At 40.5% G+C, this 20,654-nt stretch overlaps 1 protein-coding gene across 4 annotated transcripts in view; it reads left to right on the forward strand.

Moving 5' to 3' along the window:
• Positions 1 to 20,654, forward strand: part of LMTK2 (lemur tyrosine kinase 2) — a 174,876-nt gene that overhangs the window by 118,231 nt on the left and 35,991 nt on the right. For all 4 annotated transcript variants that reach the window (XM_067705467.1, XM_067705468.1, XM_067705465.1 and 1 more), the window contains 5 exons: positions 1,853 to 1,977; positions 4,985 to 5,129; positions 9,230 to 9,303; positions 13,027 to 13,145; positions 18,837 to 18,924. In XM_067705467.1, the coding sequence (XP_067561568.1) occupies positions 1,912 to 1,977; positions 4,985 to 5,129; positions 9,230 to 9,303; positions 13,027 to 13,145; positions 18,837 to 18,924 (492 nt within the window). In that variant the 5' untranslated portion in view covers positions 1,853 to 1,911. The remainder of the gene's footprint in view (positions 1 to 1,852; positions 1,978 to 4,984; positions 5,130 to 9,229; positions 9,304 to 13,026; positions 13,146 to 18,836; positions 18,925 to 20,654) is intronic.

Consider the following 20,654-nt stretch of genomic DNA (forward strand, 5'->3'; position numbering starts at 1 on the left):
ACGCTGGTAGGTAAGACTTAACAATTTGCTCTAACAAAAAAAGGTTCAAACTAGCCCTAGTTGAATAAGATGCTTTCCAGATAACTAAATCTTTGCTGAAAGTAAGCAGAGAGAATCTTTCTGGTCTAGACAGGGGTTGCAGACTTTTTCTGTCAGTGGCTCACAGGCAGTATCTATTACAAATTCTTCCCCCCCCCCCGAAACAGCCCTTTAAAGATGCAAAAATCATCCTTAGCTGCCCCCGCCCCCGCAAGCAAAAAGTGGTCACAGGCTGTAGTTTTCAGGTTCCTTATTGTGACAGGAGCTCCTTGGAGAAGTGGCTGATTCTAAAGCCGGAGGAGGGAAAATATAAGAGGAGCCTGGAGCTTCCCATAGCATCAGAGAGTGAGGAAGTATAGGAGGAAAAAAGTAAAGGATGGGGCATGTCTGAAGGACCCAGGAGTCAACTTGAAACAGCTCCCAGGGGCCAAAGCTCGAACAATTTGAGCCACAAAGAAATGAGAATAATGGATTATAACCCAAAGAATAAAATAAATACCTTATGAGTTCATAACTTTGTATATGACTGAATAAATAAGTGTGGGAGGAGGGACAAATCTTCCTTACAGAAGCGTACCAAGTAGTAAATGTAGAAGGAATAAGGGAAATAGAAGAATCACCACTAGAACATCACAGTGTTCATTGCTGCAGGGAAGACGCACGACTCCGGTGAAAACTATGGTGTAAAGCTTCCCGGAGACCCGGGGTGTGTGAAGAGCCTCAGAGTGTATCCCCGGGTATCAGTTACTGTAGCCCTTTTAACCTGTGTCTACACATCCTGGGACACTCCTCCCTCTGGGAAGTACAGCTTAATTCCCTTACCCGTGCGTGTTCCTTGGACTTTGTGACCCTCTTCTGAAGAGAGGCGTATGCGAAGGGAAAAGGGTAACTTCACTGTGGTCAAACCTGGCAGAAACCCCCTGGGCCAAGGGATCCAGTTTCACGTCACTGGTAATGATTGTGCCAACATCACATGCCCCAGATACGATGTCATGAGAAGGACCTTTCACCATGTGGTGTTCTAGATTCTTCCCAGATATCTGTAACCTCAGTCCAGTCATGAGAAAACATCAGGCAACCCCATTTGAGGGACATTCTACAAAATAACTGACCAGTACTCTTCAAGAGTGTTGGAGCTATGAAACACGGACAGAGAGACATCAGGGATCGGAGGAGACTAAGTGGACATGATGAGTAAATGCAACATTGGTGGCCTGGATTGAATCCTGGAAAAGAAAAACGGTGTTGATGGAAAAACTGGTAAAATCCAAATAAAGTCAGAAGTTCAATTAGTGTTGATAGTATTGTACCAGTATTACTGTTTTAGCTTTGATAAGTACACTATGTAAGATGCTAATGTTAGTGGAAGCGAGGTGAAGGGTATATGAGGACTGTCTGCACTGTCTCTGCGACTCTTCTGTAAATCTGAAGTTGTTTCAAAATCAGAAGTTTTTAAGATTTTTTTTTTTGATTTGTACCAATTTTAAAGTCTTTATTGAATTTGTTACAATATTGCTTCTGGTCTCGAGGCATGCGGGATCTTAGCTCCCTGACTAGGGATTGAACCCACACCCCCTGCATTGGAAGGTGAAGTCTTAACCACTGGACCGCCAGGGAAGTCCCCAAATCAGAAGTTTTTTTAAAAAAACCCTCTAACTTCTTATCCTGGGTTGGTCATCAGCTTTATCTTGAGCATTTGAGCATTATTTTATTAACTCTTGGTCCCGTTTGTATCTGGCAGAAAATATATTGATTCACTTACTAAAGTTGATTTTGGAATGCGCATGTTAATATTGTTTATTTCTCTTTCCAGGGGAGGCACCTGCTGCAGAAATTTCCTCATCTTTTGTGATCCTGTCTGTGTGCAGTTTAATGATATTAATAGTGTTAATTGTAAATTGTGTATCCTGCTGTAAGGACCCAGAAATAGACTTTAAGGTGAGCACAGGTGGTAGGAACATTTAAAGTCATCCTCTGATACATTTACCAATAGAACGGCTGTATATCACAGTCCCTTGGGTGCAGGAGTTGGCAAATTTTTTTCTGTGGGGGCCAGATAGTAAATATTAAAGTTAAATAAAGAGCTATGGTAAATAGTAAATACTGTGGGCCATACAGTCTCTGTCATGGCTACTCAGCTCTCAGCTCGGCCATTGTAGCCACGTGAGCCACAGACAGCATGGGAACAGGTGGTCACCGCTGTGTGCCAGTGAAATCTCGTGTACAGAATAAAGTAGGTGGTCTGGATTTGGCTCACTGGCTGCAGGTGCTGGCCCTGCCTCAGAGCATCATTGACAGTAGCCACTTGCCTGTTTTAATTTAAGTTTTGTCAAGTGAGGAATAAGGAATGATGATTGAATTCACTTGCTATAAGGCCTGTAAGGAGAAGCAGGCTGGTTTTGATTTTTTTCCAAACTATGTGCTGGTGAATTTGTGGTTGTTGAGATCATTGAGGCCAGTGTGTTTTGTGTGTGAGGAAGAGCATCTTTCAGTTTACCTCGAGCCCTGAGTTCCCTAAGGAGGAGAAAAGAAGGGTGCCAGTTGTAAAGCTTGCCCAGGGTGGAGGGTGGAGGTGGGGGAGGTGATAATATAGAAGGATTGTTGTCGTAGCTGCTGAGGATGGGTGGAGTCTGCCAGAAACCAGCTGGGATATCCCCTCTAGAACTTACCGCTGGCATGTGTTAGGGCTCAGTGAAGACTTATTAAAAAGGAGTACATAAAAGAAGGGGAAAAAAAGGACTGTGCACATGCAGAGGAAATGGTCTTTAATATAGAGCTTTACCAACTGGACTAGGGCTGTCCCAGGAGTCCTGAGGACTGTGGTTCAAATCAGGGGAAAACCTTTTTCGTGGATGTGTGGACCTTATTTCTCGAGCCTCACACCTGTTTCTGTCGTGTGTTCCCTTTACCTTGGGTCTGGTGGCAGCTCTGAGGAGAGAAGATGTGCTGTCCCTTTGGCTGGACACCAGTGTTATACACACACAGGATGGAGGCTGGAGGACTGGGGTGGGCGTCTGGGGGGAAAGACTCATGAGCACAGGTCATTTTCTTTAGAAGATTTCACCCCAGACATGGAGGACGTGAGCGCCTAGGCCCTTGGATCAGTGCAGACACTTCTGTGGGAACCCAGCGACTGCGCCGCACGGGGCCACAGAGGTGGGCAGAGAATCCGTGTCCCTTGACTGTCAGTCTTGCTGAGGGACTTTGCACAGACCCCTGGCCCTTTGGGGACGAAGATGAAGCCTGATCAGTGTTTCTGAAAATGAAAGCCAGTTTCTCTCTCACATCACGATACCTCATTCTTGCCTCGAATTGTTCTAACCCCCCTGACGCTTAGTGTGGACACAGGGCATTTATGATGACTCAGATTCAGGGAGGGTGTGTTTTTATCGGGCTTCCCCAGGTGATTCTGATGCAGGCGGCTCAGGGACCACACCGTACAGAGGATCCTCTCCAGCTTCCAGACTGTAACTGAAGAAGAGTGTCACCATCTATCATTCGTGGGTTTCCTTTAGACTTAGAAGTGTGGCGTTTCAGAACTAAATGGTCCCTGGGAAGTCATTTACAGGCCAAGAAGCTGCAGTCTTTTACAAGTGACCTGGTCTTCGCTCACGGCCCCGTTGTTGTTGTTATTGTTGTTATACTGTTGTTGTTGTTATCTTTATTGTTGTTGTACTGTATTACTTCTGTGAATCTTTAGAATCCTCTGCTGCCTAATGGTATATCCTGCCGCTGCCAAGGTTAGGAGTGATGGATGAAGTCTTTTTTTAATGAGAGAACCTTTAGGAATGTCTGAAGGGGAAATTGGACAAAGCTGTTGTGTTTAGAGGTGACCTCACAGATTGAAGTGTCCTGCTCTCCCCTCCCCCGATACAAATAGTGATAGTGTCCTAATGCGTTTGACAACGTGTATGACATACATAAGAATATGTCCTCTTGCATGCATGTGAGAGCATAAATGTTGTATCAGAGAAATCCACCCTTGCAGCCTTCAGCTTCTCCCTTGCATGGGGGCGGGTGGGGTAGAGGGAGGTCATAGAAAAGGGAGCTGTGTAGACGAGTGAAAACAGTCTCGTTCAGCTTCTGTCATGGCTCCTGGTGGGGTAATGCTCATTAATTATCTGAATGAAAGACCTTGATAATCATCTGTATCTACGTTAAATTAACATGGACACCAAGGTAGGCCCAGCTCACTGGAATGATGATAGGAAGAGTCAGGATAGCTTTCTGCTGGACAGAGTCACTTAAAAGGTTTCCACAGCGTTATTGGTGCAGCCTCAATATTAAAGTTGCCATCTTTAGAAAGCTGGATGTTCTTAGAATGTTTATTGCACTTACGTGATACAGAGTTTAGTACTGACCTTCCTGGTTCAGATCTTGATAGTTTTGTTACCCAGTTTAATAATTTATCCATTATTACTCTTTCCAGAGAAATAGGACTCGCTTAAAAATATCTTTTCTGAGTCTTTTAACTGTCTTTATTTTGATTGAAATCACACAGCAACTAGAAGTACATATACAATTGAAAAATAAATGTTTTGATTCAATATGCAGAGAGATTTGTGAAAGTGAATAATAGTAATAAAAAGAATACATTAAACTATAGTAACTTAAACATAAAATTTTGAAACGGGAAGATTATTTCCCTTTTAAGTTCCAGGGTCATTTTAGAAAACTTTGCATTTAACTTCAAGTTACCAGTTTAAAAATTACATAAAATATGTATAATTTATTTTCAGATCTTATTTATTCTGCTATTTTGAGTTGGAGAACACAATTACATATGCTTTTTACCTGAAGTCAGCACAAATTGGAAAAAAAAATTATGGCAGTGTGTTCCAAATGAGTGAATAAATGTTCATATCTTAAATGTTAGCAGATGTTTTTGGTATTTACTCTTAAGCTGATTTATATTAGATATAACATTGCTCGTCCTTTATTTTAGGAATTTGAAGATAATTTTGATGATGAGATTGATTTCACACCACCAGCAGAAGATACTCCCTCTGTTCAATCCCCAGCAGAAGTTTTCACACTTTCAGTACCAAATATTTCACTACCAGCTCCATCACAATTCCAGCCTTCTGTAGGTAAGACCTTCCATCCTGATGTCATGTTTCCATGAATAATTTCTGAGAAGTGAGAAAGGGAGCCTTACTACTAATCATAAAAAAATTGGACTGCCTGTCTCCTCTGCTTGCTAATTTTTCTTCCTTCTGCTCTCTGGTGAAGCTGAATTCTAGTGGTCAGGCCCATTGCATTCCTGCAAAAGCTGAGTCCTTTCCTTTTGGACCTTGGCTCTGGCATAAGAGTAAATTGGTCTCCTCGATTCTTCAAAATGGAATACTCTGACAGAGGCTCCTGGCCTCTGTGTTGGTAGGCAGGCTTCTCTGCCAGTTCTCAACACTGCCTGTCTGGCTGAGTAGGACACTGCTGTTTTCTACTGGGATGTCCTGCGTTTGGGGAGGAGGGGTAATTTGGATATTACTTTTCATGCTAAGATAGAAGATAGAGGTTTGACTAGATGTTAATTAATTTCTTATTATAAAATAGAGTATCACTAGTGGTTCAATAATTAGGGATTTCTAATACTGCTGAGAAGGTTCTTTAAGTCTTTGTAGGTACCAGGCCTGCCTTGGTACTGCACACACAGTGGTGTATGTTTAGGGCAGTATAAACTGAACAGTTGATTAATATTGCTATAGGCTATATTTTAAAAAAAGCTAGCTAAAACATGACACAGCTGGTGTGTTTCATATAAAATATTTATATGTGGTGTGAGGTAATGATCCAGGTTAATTCTACAGGTGGATGACTAGTTGTCCCAGCAACAAGTTTTGAGGAGACGGTTCTTCCCGCCTTGAATTGTCTTGGCACCCTTGTTGAAAATCAGTTGACCATATTCGTTTAGGTTAATTTCTGGACTTTCAGTTGTATTCCATTGATCTATATGTCTATCCTTATGCCAGTACCACACTGTTTTGATTATTGTAGCATTGTAGTAATATTTGAAATTGGGAAATATGTGTCTTCCAACTTTTTTTTTTTTCTAGATTGTTTTGGCTATTCTGAGTCCCTTGCAATTCTATATGCATTTTAGGATCAGTTTTTCCATTTCTGCAAGACAGGCCACTGGAATTTGTATGTGTGTGTGTGTGTGTGTGTGTGTGTGTGTGTATGTGGGCGTGTGTGCACCCATGCATGCATATCATTTGATTCCCTTCTCATTCCCTTTTGTGTATATTTTTTATATTTTTAAAAAGTGATTATAATGGGATTACAATTACCTTAAATTTATAACAACTGAGTTTGAATTTATAACAACTGAATTTATATTCACCAACATATAAAACCTGTTCCTTCCCTTTATGTTGACACACATTACAGCTTTATACATTGTGTGCCCATTAACATAGATTTATTGTTGACCCTTGAACAACGAGGGGGTTAAGGGTGCTGACCCACACCCCACACAACTACGCACCCCCATCCCTGTACACAGTCGAAAATCTGTGTATAACTTTATAGTGGGCCTTCTGTATCCATGTTTCTGCATCCAACTGTGAATTGTGTAGTGCTACAGTATTTATTGAAAAAAATCTACATTTAAGTGGACCTGTGCAGTTCAAACCTGTGTTGCTCAAGGGTCAACTATACAATTTTTTAATGTGTTTGTCTTTTAAGTCATATAATAAATAAAAAAGGAGCTACACACAAAAATACAGTAGTACTGGCTTTTATTTTACCTATGTAGTTACCAGAAATCTTTATTTCCTCATATGACTTCTAGTTACTCTTTAATGTCCTTTTATTTTAGCCTGAAGGACTCCCTTCAGCATTTCTTATAGGGCAGGTGTACTGGCAGCAAACTCCCTAAACTCGTTTATCTGAGAATGTCTTAATTTCTCCTTCATTTTTAGAGGACAGCTAGGTATAGAATTCTTGGTTGATGGTACTGTTCTTTAGCACTTTATATGTGCCATCCCACTGCTTTCTGGCCTCCATGGTTTCTAATGAGACATGGAATTGTTATTCTTATTGAAGATCCCTTGAATGTGATGACTTGTTCTCTCTTGCTGCTTTCAAAATTCTCTATCTTTGGTTTTTGATAGTTTGATTATAATGTGTCTTGGTGTGGATCTCTGAGTTTATCTTACTTGGACTTTGTTGAACTTCTTAGATGTATAGATTCATGTTTCTCATAGATTTGAGATATTTTTTACCATTATATCTTCAAGTATTCTTTCTGCTTCCTTTTCTCCCTCATCCTCTGGGGCTCTCATTATATGTATGTTGGTCCACTTGATGGTATCCCATAAGTCCCTTAGACTTCATTCATTAATGTTTTCATTCTTTTTTCTTCCTCCTCCTCAGATCGGATAATTTCATTTGACCTCCCTTCAGGTTTACTGATTATTCTGTCTGCTCAAATCTGTTGTTGAAACCCTCTTGTGATTTTTTTTTTTTTTTTTTGGTTATTGCACTTTCAGCTCCAAAATTCTATTTGGCTCCTTTTAATAATTTCTGTCACTTTATTGGTCTTCTCTATTTATTGGGATATCATTCTCTCAGTTTCCTTTGGTTGTTTGTCTGTGGTTTCCTTTAGCCCTTTCAGCGTGTTTAAGACAGTTGATTTAAGGTCTTGTCCAGCAAGGCCAATGTCTGTTTTCTCAGGGACACTTTCTTTTAAATATCTTTTGTATCAGTGCATGTAGCATTCTTTATTGTTTTTTATTTGGTTTGTAATTTTTTGTTGAAAACTGGACATTTTGAATAATAAAAAAAAAAGAAGAAAATAGAAAGGAAACAAATGACAGATGCTGTCTAGGTCCTGGCAGACTGGCTCTGTGTTGGGGCAGGTCCTCAGCCTGGCCACTGACAGCTCTGCCTTAGCCTTCACTTCCTGCTTTGCTGAGCATGAGACTTGCCAGAGGTGAAGCCTCTGTTCTTCTTGGGCCTCTTCTGAGTGTGTGTGCTTCCCTGGGCATGCAAGTGGCTCTCTAAGTTTCCCTGTTTGTGTAATAATAGCTTTTTTTAAAAAGCCCATATCCCCCCAAACCCCCCAAATTTCACTGGGCTTTTCTGCTAAAGCTCCAGCCTGTCTGTTATTGCCTCAGTTGGGATTTTTTATTTGCCCCGGGCAGCAGCGCCTTGTCCACTTGGCTTTCGTTGTTTCTGAGGCACGTGAAGCCTCTTCATCCTGATAGAGCCCAAGTTAGGTGGAACAAGGGGCACCACCGCAGCAGGCCTTCCGGGAAACCCCAGTCAGGTCAAAAAGAAGCACAGTTTCTGGGGAAGAAGGTCACTGTGCTCCCTCTGGAACCAGCACCCACTCTGGCACATGGGTCATCTTTTTTTTTTTTTTTTAATTTATTTATTTATTTTTGGCTGTGTTGGCTCTTCATTTCTGTGCGAGGCTTTCTCCAGTTGCGGCAAGTGGGGGCCACTCCTCATCGCGGTGCGCGGGCCTCTCACTATCGCGGCCTCTCTTGTTGCAGAGCACAGGCTCCAGACACGCAGGCTCAGTAATTATGGCTCACGGGGCTAGTTGCTCCACGGTATGTGGGATCTTCCCAGACCAGGGTTCAAACCCGTGTCCCCTGCATTGGCAGGCAGATTCTCAACCACTGCGCCACTAGGGAAGCCCCACATGGGTCATCTTTAAGATGTGCTGCAAGAGAGGTAGGACATGAGTAAATTAAAGGCCACAAAGCAAGTCTACCTGTTTCAGTGGCCTTCCTTCTGGTTCTCTTTGGTTGCTATAAACCTTTTCCACCCTCCAGAGTTCTGATAAGGTTGATGCTTACAGTTTTTTTGACAAGATTTTCAGTGTTTCTAGGGAGGGACAGCCCCGGAGGTCCCTACTTCGCCGTAAAAGGAAGGACTGAGTAAAGGCCAGTGAGGTGGTGGTGACTGGTGGTGACTGGTGGTTATAGTAGGGTAGTTGGTCAGAGGATTCCGTGCAAGAGCTTAAAGTCAGGGCAGGATATTCATTCACAAATACTGTCAGTTTTAAAATTTGAGACCGTTTTGGCATTATTAGTTTGAGAGAGATGTTTTATGTATTTATTTCTACCTTTATTATCACAAACATTAAATTTATGTTAGTGTTTGTACTTTATAGGTTATATATTAATATTTATTTCAGTTAAATACTTACCTTTAGTTTTCAACGTTCTTTTTCCTACAGAAGGTTTGAAGTCTCAAGTCGCCCGCCACAGTCTAAATTATATACAGGAAATTGGACATGGCTGGTTTGGAAAGGTAAAGTTTGTTCGCTTTCATCTCTTCCCCTCCTGCTTACACTGTTTAGAATTTAAAGCTAATTAAGACGTGTGTTACGTGACATTCCACATACTGTCTACACACTGTGGTCCCAATTGAATTTCTCCATTGGCCCCTGAAACCATGTGGAAGTGTGAGCGTCAGCATTCCTGGGTGTGTGAGTTTTTCCAAGAAGGTCTTTTATTTCTATATCAGAGACTTTTCTAGTTGTTGGCAGACAACGGTAAAAAGGGAAAAAAGATGGGAATTTTAGAAGCTTTTTGTCCTCCTCAAATTATTTGTTTCTTCTTTCTTCTCCCCCTTCCCTTATGACACTTAAACCACTTTATAATAGATGGGTAGCATGGTTATAATGAAAACCATTGTGAAGAACTGTTGTGTTTCTCGTAGCCTGTCAAGTGACCTATAATAACACACTTTGTTGATCTTTTTACCACAGAAGGAATGATCTTTTTTATAACAACTGTTTCTATGATGGAGCAATCATTCTTTGTAAAAGGGTGTAACTGAGTGATCATTGCATCATAAGTAGGGCGGCCACGACCAGAAGATGTATTTGCTCTGTAGTCAACCATCTCATGCTTCTGTCTTTCCGATAAGAGTTGTTTGTCGTGTATCTTTCATGTCGTGCAAACTTTATTAGTTACCGGATCTTCTAAGCCATTTAGCAAAACCTATTATGTGTCAGACGTTGTTCTTGGTGCTGGGAGTATGATGTGGAGGAAGATGGTAAAGTCCTGGCCTGTGGAGTCCTGGGAATGTAGCAGCAAACAGCTGGAACCCTTGCCCTGACAAAGCTGAAATTTCTAGTTGGGGCTGGGGGGTGATCAGACAGTAAACAGTCAATGGTAGGAGACAGGCTCAGAGAGGGGTAGGGGAGCCAGGGGACATGAGGTATTTCCTGCATTTAGAGACTTTGACTTTTCCTCAGAGGGGGCTAGGAAGGTGCTCCAGGATCTGGGGATGAGTGACATCACCTGGCTTACAGGTTGAGAGGATCGCCATGTTGTAGAGGGCCACGGGGAAGCAGGGAAATTGGTAAGAAGGCTGCCGCAATTGTCTAGGGAGAGTTGCAGGCAGGCTTGGACCTGGATGATAGCATGGAGAGGTCGAGGTTCCAACAGGAAGCACACAGGACTTGGGATGGAGCAGATACGGAGTCTGGAGAGGGAAAGAAGTTAAGGATGACGGCTTATGGCCCGATTGGCAAGAAGCATGGAGTTGCTGTGATCTGAGATGGGAAAGACTAGGGAGAAGCAGACATGGAGGAGGAAGATGGGTTCACTTTTGGATACATCAGGGGTGAGATGGCTCTCAGATGTGCAAATGGAGATACCATGTAGGCAGCTGGAAATGCAAATTGAGAGTTCAAGACAGAGATATAAACTTGGGAGAACTCAGTATAGAGGTGGTACTTGAGGCTAGATGACATCACCGAGAATGCTAACACAGAGGAGAGGGGGAGGCACAAGGACCGAGCCCTGAGGCCCTGCAGCGGGGAGGTCAGCACAGTCAGGGAGACCCTGTGAGGGAGACAGAGAGTCAGCCAGTGAGTAGGAGAGGGCACAGGAGAGAGGAGCATTATTCTGAAGGTCTGAGGAGGAGCTCCAGAAGATGAATTGCAGTAGATGCTGTGGACACACTGAGCAAGATGAAGGCTGGGAGAATTAGGACCCAGCAGCATGCAGTCCATGGTATCCTCAGAAGATTCAGTGCTTGTGACCTCAAAAGGGCCATGTCACATCCTCACGTGTGGTGGGTTCCAGGGAGAAACTGGAGATAGCACATTTAGACAACTCTGTTGAGGAGTTTTAATCTAAAAGGGAACAGAGAAATGATGAGCTGTTTGGGCCCATCCAAGGGCCAAGGGAAGGGTTTTTGATTGTTTTTTTTTTATAGTATATGCTGCTATTTTAGCATGTTTATATGGGGGGGGGGGACTGATACTGTGGGAGGGGGTGTAAGCGTAGGAGGGATCCACAGCATTATTGTAGGACTTGGTCTTAGGCACAGGGACAGTTTCTCTCCTGAAATGGGAGCAGAAACAGGATGTGTACACAGGTGCAGGTGGATTTGGTGTTAAAATGAGCAGGTTCACTTTTGATCATTTTACTCAGTAAATAGGAGGCCCGTTTGAAATGCAGGAGTGAAAAGATGTACGTGAAGTTTGAGCAGGAGGAGAATGTGGGAAAGTATATCAACTGGGGAAATGGGGGTGGTGGTGAGCAGCACTGAGGACCCTCACAGATTTAAAGTGAGACCACTCATCATGGCTTTTTTCTACTTTTGATGCTTTTTATTGTAGGCAAGTAGATGGATTTAAGCAGCACCGAGGCTTGGCTGAGCTAATAGACCTCAGTGAGAGGGCACGGGGGTGATGGGAGTGAAGGGTCGTGGGCTCTAAGCTGTCAGGGAGGAGAGCGGGGCCTGCAGTCAGGGCAGGAGGGTGGAAAAGCGGGATCATTAGTGGATTGGGGGGCAAGTTGTGCACTTGTTGGATTAGACTGTTGAAGTAAGTGAGCTGGAAATCGAAGGACGGGTAGAGAAGAAGTTAAAATTCAAGGTTTTGGCCATAACATAATTACTAGCTAGGTCTAGACCCCTGGGAGTGTTTGCTGAGATGGGCTCATAGGAAAGATGAGCGGGAGTGAGGTCAGAGAACTGAGAGGTCCCGGTGTTGAGTGAATAGTCCCTGCATACGTTGCCCTCCAAGGATGACAACAGTGCTGGCTACAGAGAGAGAGAGACAGTGAGCCAGATCATTGCCTGGTCCCCTAGTTATTCTCCCCTCTTTGCAAATCAGCACCATGGACGTGTTAGGCTTGTTATATCTGTGCAAACTCGTTATTTGAAACAGAGAATATGGCTTAGTTAATTATCAGAGTTTCCTGTTCTATGCATTTTTCTGCCCTTATATTCCTAATATAACATTAAATTCTGTTCAGGTTCTTATTCTCTATTTTCAGGGCATTAAAATTAATCTATTTTATAAAAATATAAAAAACCTATTTTAAAAGGAAGCCTTTTCGTTTTGACCATTCTCAAATTAGGTAAAAATCTTTACTTCATCATCATTTTCATCTTAAATATTGTATTTTGGAGTGCCTTTGTATTGTCCTATATTAATACTTAATATATCGCTTGTAGCTTGTTCTTATTTTCATTTGCATTTTGTGTTCTGTTAATTTCAGTGGAGTGTTTTTTCCCTGTGTTTTGACTGAAGCTTTAGTACAAGATAAAGGCCTGGAATAACTGGCATGCCATGGATTTTTAAAGCTATAACGCAATGATAGTTTGTACACTGGCTGTCAGTTTATTTTGTCCTATGTGAAGTAGACATAACAAAATAACACAACTCAGTTGAAGTGTTTTTGAGAAATATTCGGGTTATATTTGAACCAAACTAATAAATTACTCTTCTGTAATGTCATTGGCAATTTCTGTTAAAGTATAAAACATTTTTAAGTAAATAGAAAAGAAGTACATATAAATATATGAATGTTGTAAACATCTGATGACTGTTTTAAAACTTAAGGAAAATATTTTAGCTTTCCAAGCTTTTCGTGAGGTAGAATTTAAAATAATAGAAAGCCATCTGACTGTTGCTTAATTTGTTTTCCTGTATTCCATTTCCTGGTAAGTGTAACATACTTCTTTATCATGTTGATGGAAGTGAAGTGAAAAACTATTCTTTGGTTTTAGGTGCTCCTTGGAGAGATCTACACGGGCACTAGTGTAGTGAGAGTAATAGTGAAGGAGTTAAAAGCAAGTGCGAGCCCAAAGGAACACGATACTTTTTTGAAAAATGGAGAACCATACTAGTAAGTAAACCGTAATGAATGTTTTGTAAACGTGGTCTGTGGTCTGTTGAAAATCAGGTGTTTAAAACGCCTTTGGGATTTCTGCTTGTAAAATACAAAATTTAAATAAGATCCAGAGTCTCATAGCATAAGACCCAAAATGTCCAGGTTTCAGCTGAAATCACTGATCTTTCCAAGAACCAAGAGAACTCAGCTAAGTAAGAAAAGACAACAGATGGTGGGAATGTAATTTGGTGCAGTCACTATGGAAAACAGTATGGAGATTCCTCAAAAAACTAAACGTAGAGTTGCCAAATGGTCCAGCAATCCCACTCCTGGGTGGGTCCAGCAATCCCACCCCCAGACAAAACTCTAATTTCAAAGAGATACATGCACCCCTCTGTTCATAGCAGCACTATTCACAATAGCCAAGACATAGAAACAACCTAAATGTCCATCGACAGAGAAATGGATAAAGAAGATGTGGTACATTATATATAATGGAATACTACTCAGCCATAAAAAAGAATGAAATAATGCCATTTGCAGCAACATGGATGAACCTAGAGATTATCAAACTAAGTGAAGTAAGCCACACAGAGAAAGACAAGTATCATATGATATCACTTATATGTGGAAGCTAAAATATGACACAAATGAACTTGTTTACAAAACAGAAACAGACTCACAGATATAGAGAATAGGCCTGTGGTTACCAAGTGGGAGGGGGGCCAGGGTAGTGATAGACTGGGAGTTTGGGATTAGCAGATGCACACTGTTATATATAGAATGGATGCACAACAAGGTCCTACTGTTACAGCACAGGGAACTATATTCAGTATCCTGTGATAAACCATAATGTAAAAGAATATGAAAAAGAATGCATTTACAACTGAATCACTTTGCTGTACAGTACAAATTAGCACAACATTGTAAATCAACTATACTTCAATAAAATAAACACACAAAAAATAGAAAAGACAACAGATACCAACACCAAGATGACAGAGATGTTAGGATTATCTGACAAGGATTTTAAAGCAGCTGTTGTAAAAATGCTTCAATGAGCAATAAATTTTAGTACCCTGGGACTTCCCTGGTGGCATAGTTGTTAAGAATCCGCCTGCCAGTGCAGGGGACACGGGTTTGAGCCCTGGTCTGGGAAGATCCCACATGCCATGGAGCAACTAAGCCTATGTGCCACAACTACTGAAGCCCACATGCCTAGAGCCTGTGCTCTGCAACAAGAGAAGCCACCGCAGTGAGAAGCCCATGCACTGCAACAAAGAGTAGCCCCCGTTCGCCGCAACTAGAGAAAGCCTGTGTGCAGCAATGAAGACCCAACGTAGCCAAAAATAAAATAAATAAATAAATTTATATTTAAAAAAATTATAGTACCCTTGAAACAAATGAAGAAAACAAAGTTTCAGCAAAGACGTAGACTATATAAGGAAGACCAAAGCGGACACTTTAGAACTGAAAAATATAATAATCAAAGTAAAAACTCAGTGGATGAGTTCAACAGCAGAATGGAGAGGACAGAGGAAAAAATCAGTGAAGTTGAAGATAAAACAAGAAATATCACCCAGTTCAAACAACAGAAAGAAAATATGCTTAAAAAAATGAAAAGTGCCTCAGGGACTTGGGGGACTTGAACAAAAGATCAAGACATCCCAGATTGAAAGGAGATAGAAAGTGGATAGAAAAAGTATTTGAAGAAATATTAACTGGAAAATGTTCCACATTTTGAAAAGACAAACCTACAGATTCATAAGTTGATCAAATCTCAAACAGGATAAACCCAAAGAAATTCATGCCAACACACATCATAATCAAACTTCTGAAAATGAAAGACAAAAAAATCTCAAAAGCCGGGAGAAAGAAACACCACCTCACCTGTAGGGGGGTTACATTGAAAAGAGGACAAGTCTCAAATCAATAACCTAAGCTCATACTTCAAAGGACCAAAAACAGAGGAGCAAATGAACTCAAAGCAAACAGAAGGAGTAGATATTAAAGATAAGAGCAGAGGTCGATAAAATTGAAAACAGTAGATAAAAATCATTGAAACATAAAGTTGGCTCTTTGGAAAGATAATAAAATTGACAATCCTCTAACAAGACTGACAGAGAATAAAAGAGAAGACACAGATTTCTAATATCAGGAATGAAAGAGACCCTACAGACATCAAAAGGATAATAAGGGACAAACAGCTCTACGTATATATATATTTGACAACTTAGATGAAATGAACCAATTACTCAAAAAGCACAAACCACCACGACTCACCCAATATGAAATAGGTTATTTGAATAGACCTATAATCATTGAAGAAATGGAGTTTGCAACTTAAAAACTCTCAAAAAGAGTCCCCAGGCTTAGACAGTTTGACCAGAGCATTCTACAAAACGACTAAAGATGAATTAATGCCAGTTCTACACAATATTTTCTAGAAAATAGGAGGGAACACTTCCTAACTCATTTTATGAAGCCAGTATTACCCCGATACCAAAACCTGACAAAGTGCAGAAAGGAAAACTGTAGACCAATATCTGTCATCGATGTTGATGCAGAAATTCTAACCAAAATATTAGCAAGTATATAAAAAGTTATATATCATGACCAGTTGGAATTTATTCCAGGAATGCTAGTCTGATTCAGTATTTGAAAATCAGTCAGTGTAATCCACCATAATTACTGGGTAAAGAAGAAACATCACATGATCCTGTCAGTTGATGGAGAAAAACATTTGACAAAACTCCACACTAATTCATGATAAAAACTCTTTGAAAACTAGAATTAGATGAGAATCTCCACTTATTAAAGAACATCTACAAAAAATCTACATCTAGCATCATACTTAATGGTGAAAGACTGAATGCTTTTATCCCTAAGATCAAGAAAGACGTAGATGTTCGCTCTCATCCCCGCTATTCAATAAGAGCCAGAAGTTCTAACTAGCTCAATAAGGCAAGAAAAGGAAACATTCAGAAGCCTGTAGATCAGAAAGAAAGACCTAAGTGTCTGTGTTTATATGCAGAAAATGTTTATGCAGCAAATCCCAAGTAATCTCCGAAAAAAAAAAATCCCCTAGAACTAGTAAGAGAGAATTCAGCAAGGTTGCAGGATGCATGGTCAACATACAAAAGTCAGTTTTATTTCTGTGTACTATCAATGAACATGTGGAAACCAATTTTTAAATAAAATAACTTTTATATTCACTCAAAAACAAAAAAGAAATACTTAAGTACATGTACAGGACTTGTATGCTGAAAACTATAGAAACTGATGAAAGAAATCAAGGTCTAAATAAACAAAGAGACATACCATATTCATGGGTTGGAAGATTCGTGAAGATGTCCGTTCTTCCCAGTCAGATTCCTGCAATTCCTATCAAAATCCCAGCAAGATTTTAAAAACCTATATACAAGATTATTCTAAAATTATATATAAAGGCAAAAGTAGGATAGCCGAAACAATTATGAAAAATAAGAATAAAAATTGGAGGAATCATTTGACTCAATTTCAAGACCTTATATAGCTACATAATTAGGACTGTTTTTGGCAGAGAGATAGACAAAACTCAACAGTAAAAAACAAAAATAAACAAAAGACATCAAGTGACACCAAAGAGGATCTGTGGATAGCAATGAAAAGATCAACATCATTAGCTAGGGTAATTACGATCATGATGAGAGACCACTTCACAAGTATTAGGAAAGCTAAAATAAAATAGCAACAATACCAGATGCTGGTGAGGATGTGGAGAAACTGGATCTCTCACACATTGCTGGTGGGAATGTAAAATGGTACAGCCACTTTGGAAAATAGTTTGAGAGTTTGTTAAAAAACTAAACATACGCTTACCACTGTATGTATTAGTCAACGTACTCCAGAGAAACAGAGCCGGTAGAATCTGTAGATAGATGGATGGATGGATGGATGGATGGATGGATGGATGGATGGATGGATGGATAGATGGATGGATAGATAGGTAGATGGATGGATAGATAGATACATAGATGAATGGATAGAGGGATGGATGGATGGATAGAGAGGTAGAGAGAGATGGATGGATGGATGGATGGATGGATGGATGGATAGATAGATACATAGATGAATGGATAGAGGGATGGATGGATGGAGAGGTAGAGAGAGAGATGGATGGATGGATGGATGGATGGAGAGATAGATAGATGGATGGATGGATAGCGAGAGAGAGAGAGATGGATGGATAGGTAATTTATTTTAGGGAAATGGCTCATGCAGTTATGGAGACTGGTAAGTCTGCAGGGTGGACCAGCAGGCTGGAGACCCAGAGCAGAACCACTGTTCAGTTCATGTCCAAAGGCCATCTGCTGGCAGAATTCCTTCTTCACTGGGTGAGGCTAGTCTTTGTTCTTTGGACAAAGCCCACCCACATTTTGGAGCACCGTCTGCTCTTACTGAAAGTCCACTGATTTAAATGATGATCTCATCCAAAAACACCCTCACAGAAGTGTCCAGAATAGTGTTTGACCAAATATCTGCACTGTGGCTCAGCCAGGTTGACAGAGAATTAACCGTCACGTCTTGTAACCCAGCTGTTGCTCTCCTCGGCATCTATCACATAGAAATGAAAACTTACTTCCATGCAAAATCTCTTGTGTGATTATTTATAGTGGCTCTATTTATAGTAGCCTCAAACTGGAAAAACTAAAATGCCCTCTATAGGTGACCGGTTAAACAAACTATGGTCCATCCAGCCATGGAATCCTGCTCAGTAGTAGAAGGGAAGGGACTGCTGATGCAGGCAGTGACTCGGGTAATCTGGAGGACATTGTGTTGAGTGAAAAAAATCAATCTCAGAAGGCCACATACTGTGTGATTTCACTTACATGGTATTCTCAAAATGAGAACATTATAGAAAAGGAGACCAGGTTCGTGGTTGCCAGGGCTGAGGAATGGTTGGGGGCGGCGGCAGTGTGACTATAAAGGGGTAGCAGAAAGGGGTAGCATGGGAGGTCTTCGTGGTGGGGGGCAGTTCTGCATTTCTGTTGAGTGGTGGTTGCACAAATCCACACATGTTGATAACAGGACTTGCAAGCCACACACACACCGCACCCTAGTGTCAGGGCCCTACTTTGGGGATTGCACTGATTGTGTCAGGTGTCACCAGTGGGGAAAACTGGGTGAAGGGGACATGGGACCTCTTTGCACTATCTTTGCAACTTACTCTTAATTCATTATTGCTTCAGAATAAAGTTTTGAAGTTTAAAAAGCCATTTTGGCATATCTTTTTTTTTTAACTTTGTTTTAGACAAAATATTTTCCAAAAAGAGTTTGTGTACTGTGATTTATGAAAATAGTATATAAGCTAGATAGTCTAAGAGGTAAACTGAGTATTTTATTATGTGGATTGAAAGTGCTCATGGAATATAGTTTGCCTTCTTTTAAATGATGCTTCAAAATGATATCTATAAAGTTAAATTACTAAAGTTAAAGATTCTTATGTTAGGAGATGTTTTAATTTGTGAAAATGTTCGCCTGATTGGCTTTGAATTACTTAATCATTACATGACTTAGAATACATTTGTTAAATAGAATCTTAATTGTGCTCTTTTCAGTTGATTATATTTAAATCGTTAAGAATGTTAAATTTGCGGTTACTGTTTGAACAATTTTACTAGCCTGCTCCCTCATGAACAATGCTATGACTTTTATTTTTACCAGTATTCTTCAACATCCAAATATTCTTCAGTGTGTTGGACAGTGTGTAGAAGCAATCCCCTATCTTCTGGTGTTTGAGTTCTGTGACTTGGTAAGTTTTCAGTAGAAATTCAAAGTCAAGTATTCAGAAGTTTTTACCAAAGTGTTTTTGACAGATAGAAATGCTAGATGAGGGACTGCTTTCACTTCTGTCCCAGGTAGTTAATTCCAAAGAAAAATTATTAATAAACTTGATATATTAGCTTTCAGTGGGTTATATTATAGTAACCCCCCCCCCCCAAATCTCAGTGGCTGATAAGAGCAAAGTGATTCTCATTGGCTCTGGGTCAGCTTCAGCTCTGTTCCAGGCTATGTTCACCTCTACCCCAGGGTCAGTGTTTTATTCTATCTGTAGATGCTGGGGAGAAGAACGTGTGTTCTGGTGATCTGTACAGTATGTCTGTATGGATCTTTTGGGTCAGGTTTATGAGGCTGTTCATATCTCCTGTATCCTTCTGATTTGTGGGGAGGGGGCAGGACAGAGGGAGCCTGGGTCAGTTTTCTATCAGTTATTGAGAGGCATGTTACAATTTCCTGCTCTGATTATGGATTTTCCTTATTCTTCCTTATAGTTCTAGTTGTTTTGCTTTGTACATTTTGATACCCCGCTGTGTCAGGGATCCAAATTTAGAGTTGATATAACTTCCCTTAATTTGAAACTTTTATCATTATGAATGCAATCTCTTTAAGATTAAAAGCATTACTGAGGATTAAGTCTATTTTTATTGATGTTAATTTAGTTAGGCCAGCTTTCTTTTGGTTAGAATTTGCCTGGTTTATCTCTGTCAGTCCTCTTCTCTGGTTGACATCTCTTGTAAATAGCTTACGGTTAGAATTTTATTAACCTGTCAGTCTCGGTCACTTAACATGGAACAGGTCATCCATTTATGTTTATTGTACCTATGAGATATTTGGAATGTTATGTGCCTGTTGTGTATTATTTTTCTTACCTGTTTCAACTTTTCTTTTTTGCTTTTTTTCTAGCCGCCTTTTAGATTCTTGAATTTCTTTGTTTGTTTCAGTTTTCCCCATCTACTGTTTTAGATACTGTTTCTTAATTTTGTGTATGGTTACACTAGAAGTTACAACATGCATATTTAGTGTAACAAGGTCTAAAATTAATCAATATTTTAACCCTTCTCCAGAGATGCTGGGACCTCATCAAGCTCTCTCTCCACGTAAAGAAACCAGAGTTAATCCTACTTTTCTGTGCCCTCCCCACGTTTCCCCCGTCGTGGAGGGTGCTTCCTGATTGAACACTTGGTGTAGAAAGGCAGCGTGCTGTTCTCAAGGGACCCAGAGAGAAAACTGGCCATTGTCCTCTAGGCCTCCTACTTAGAGGGAGCAGACATGTGATAATTGCCATTTAGCCTGATTATTTAATAGAGTCACGAGAACGAAGAGGAAGGAGTTCGCAAGGATGTTTCTCATAGTTTTATTGCGTAGCTGGTTTTGATTATCTCAGAATTATCAGAGCTGGTATGTATGACCTTACTTATCATGATATGAAAATAACTCCTTTTAGTCTAGCTCTTGGTGACCAGTATGATAGGTGACACAGCAGGTGAGGAAAGAAGACCAAAGATGCATTTTTATGTGATAAGACAAGTCTGCTTGTCAGAGTTCTGCTTTTCTGAGACATTTAATGGTATCTTTTTTGAGTCCCTAAGCTCCTGTTATTGATTATAAGTAACAGTGGGAACGTTCTTTATGAGTGACTGTAGCAGAAATAACAGCAGAACCACCATCTTCTTGAAGTAGCACGTTCCCAGGCTAATCGAG

The sequence above is a fragment of the Pseudorca crassidens genome, chromosome 15, assembly GCF_039906515.1.
Source record: "Pseudorca crassidens isolate mPseCra1 chromosome 15, mPseCra1.hap1, whole genome shotgun sequence".
Lineage (NCBI taxonomy): Eukaryota > Metazoa > Chordata > Mammalia > Artiodactyla > Delphinidae > Pseudorca > Pseudorca crassidens.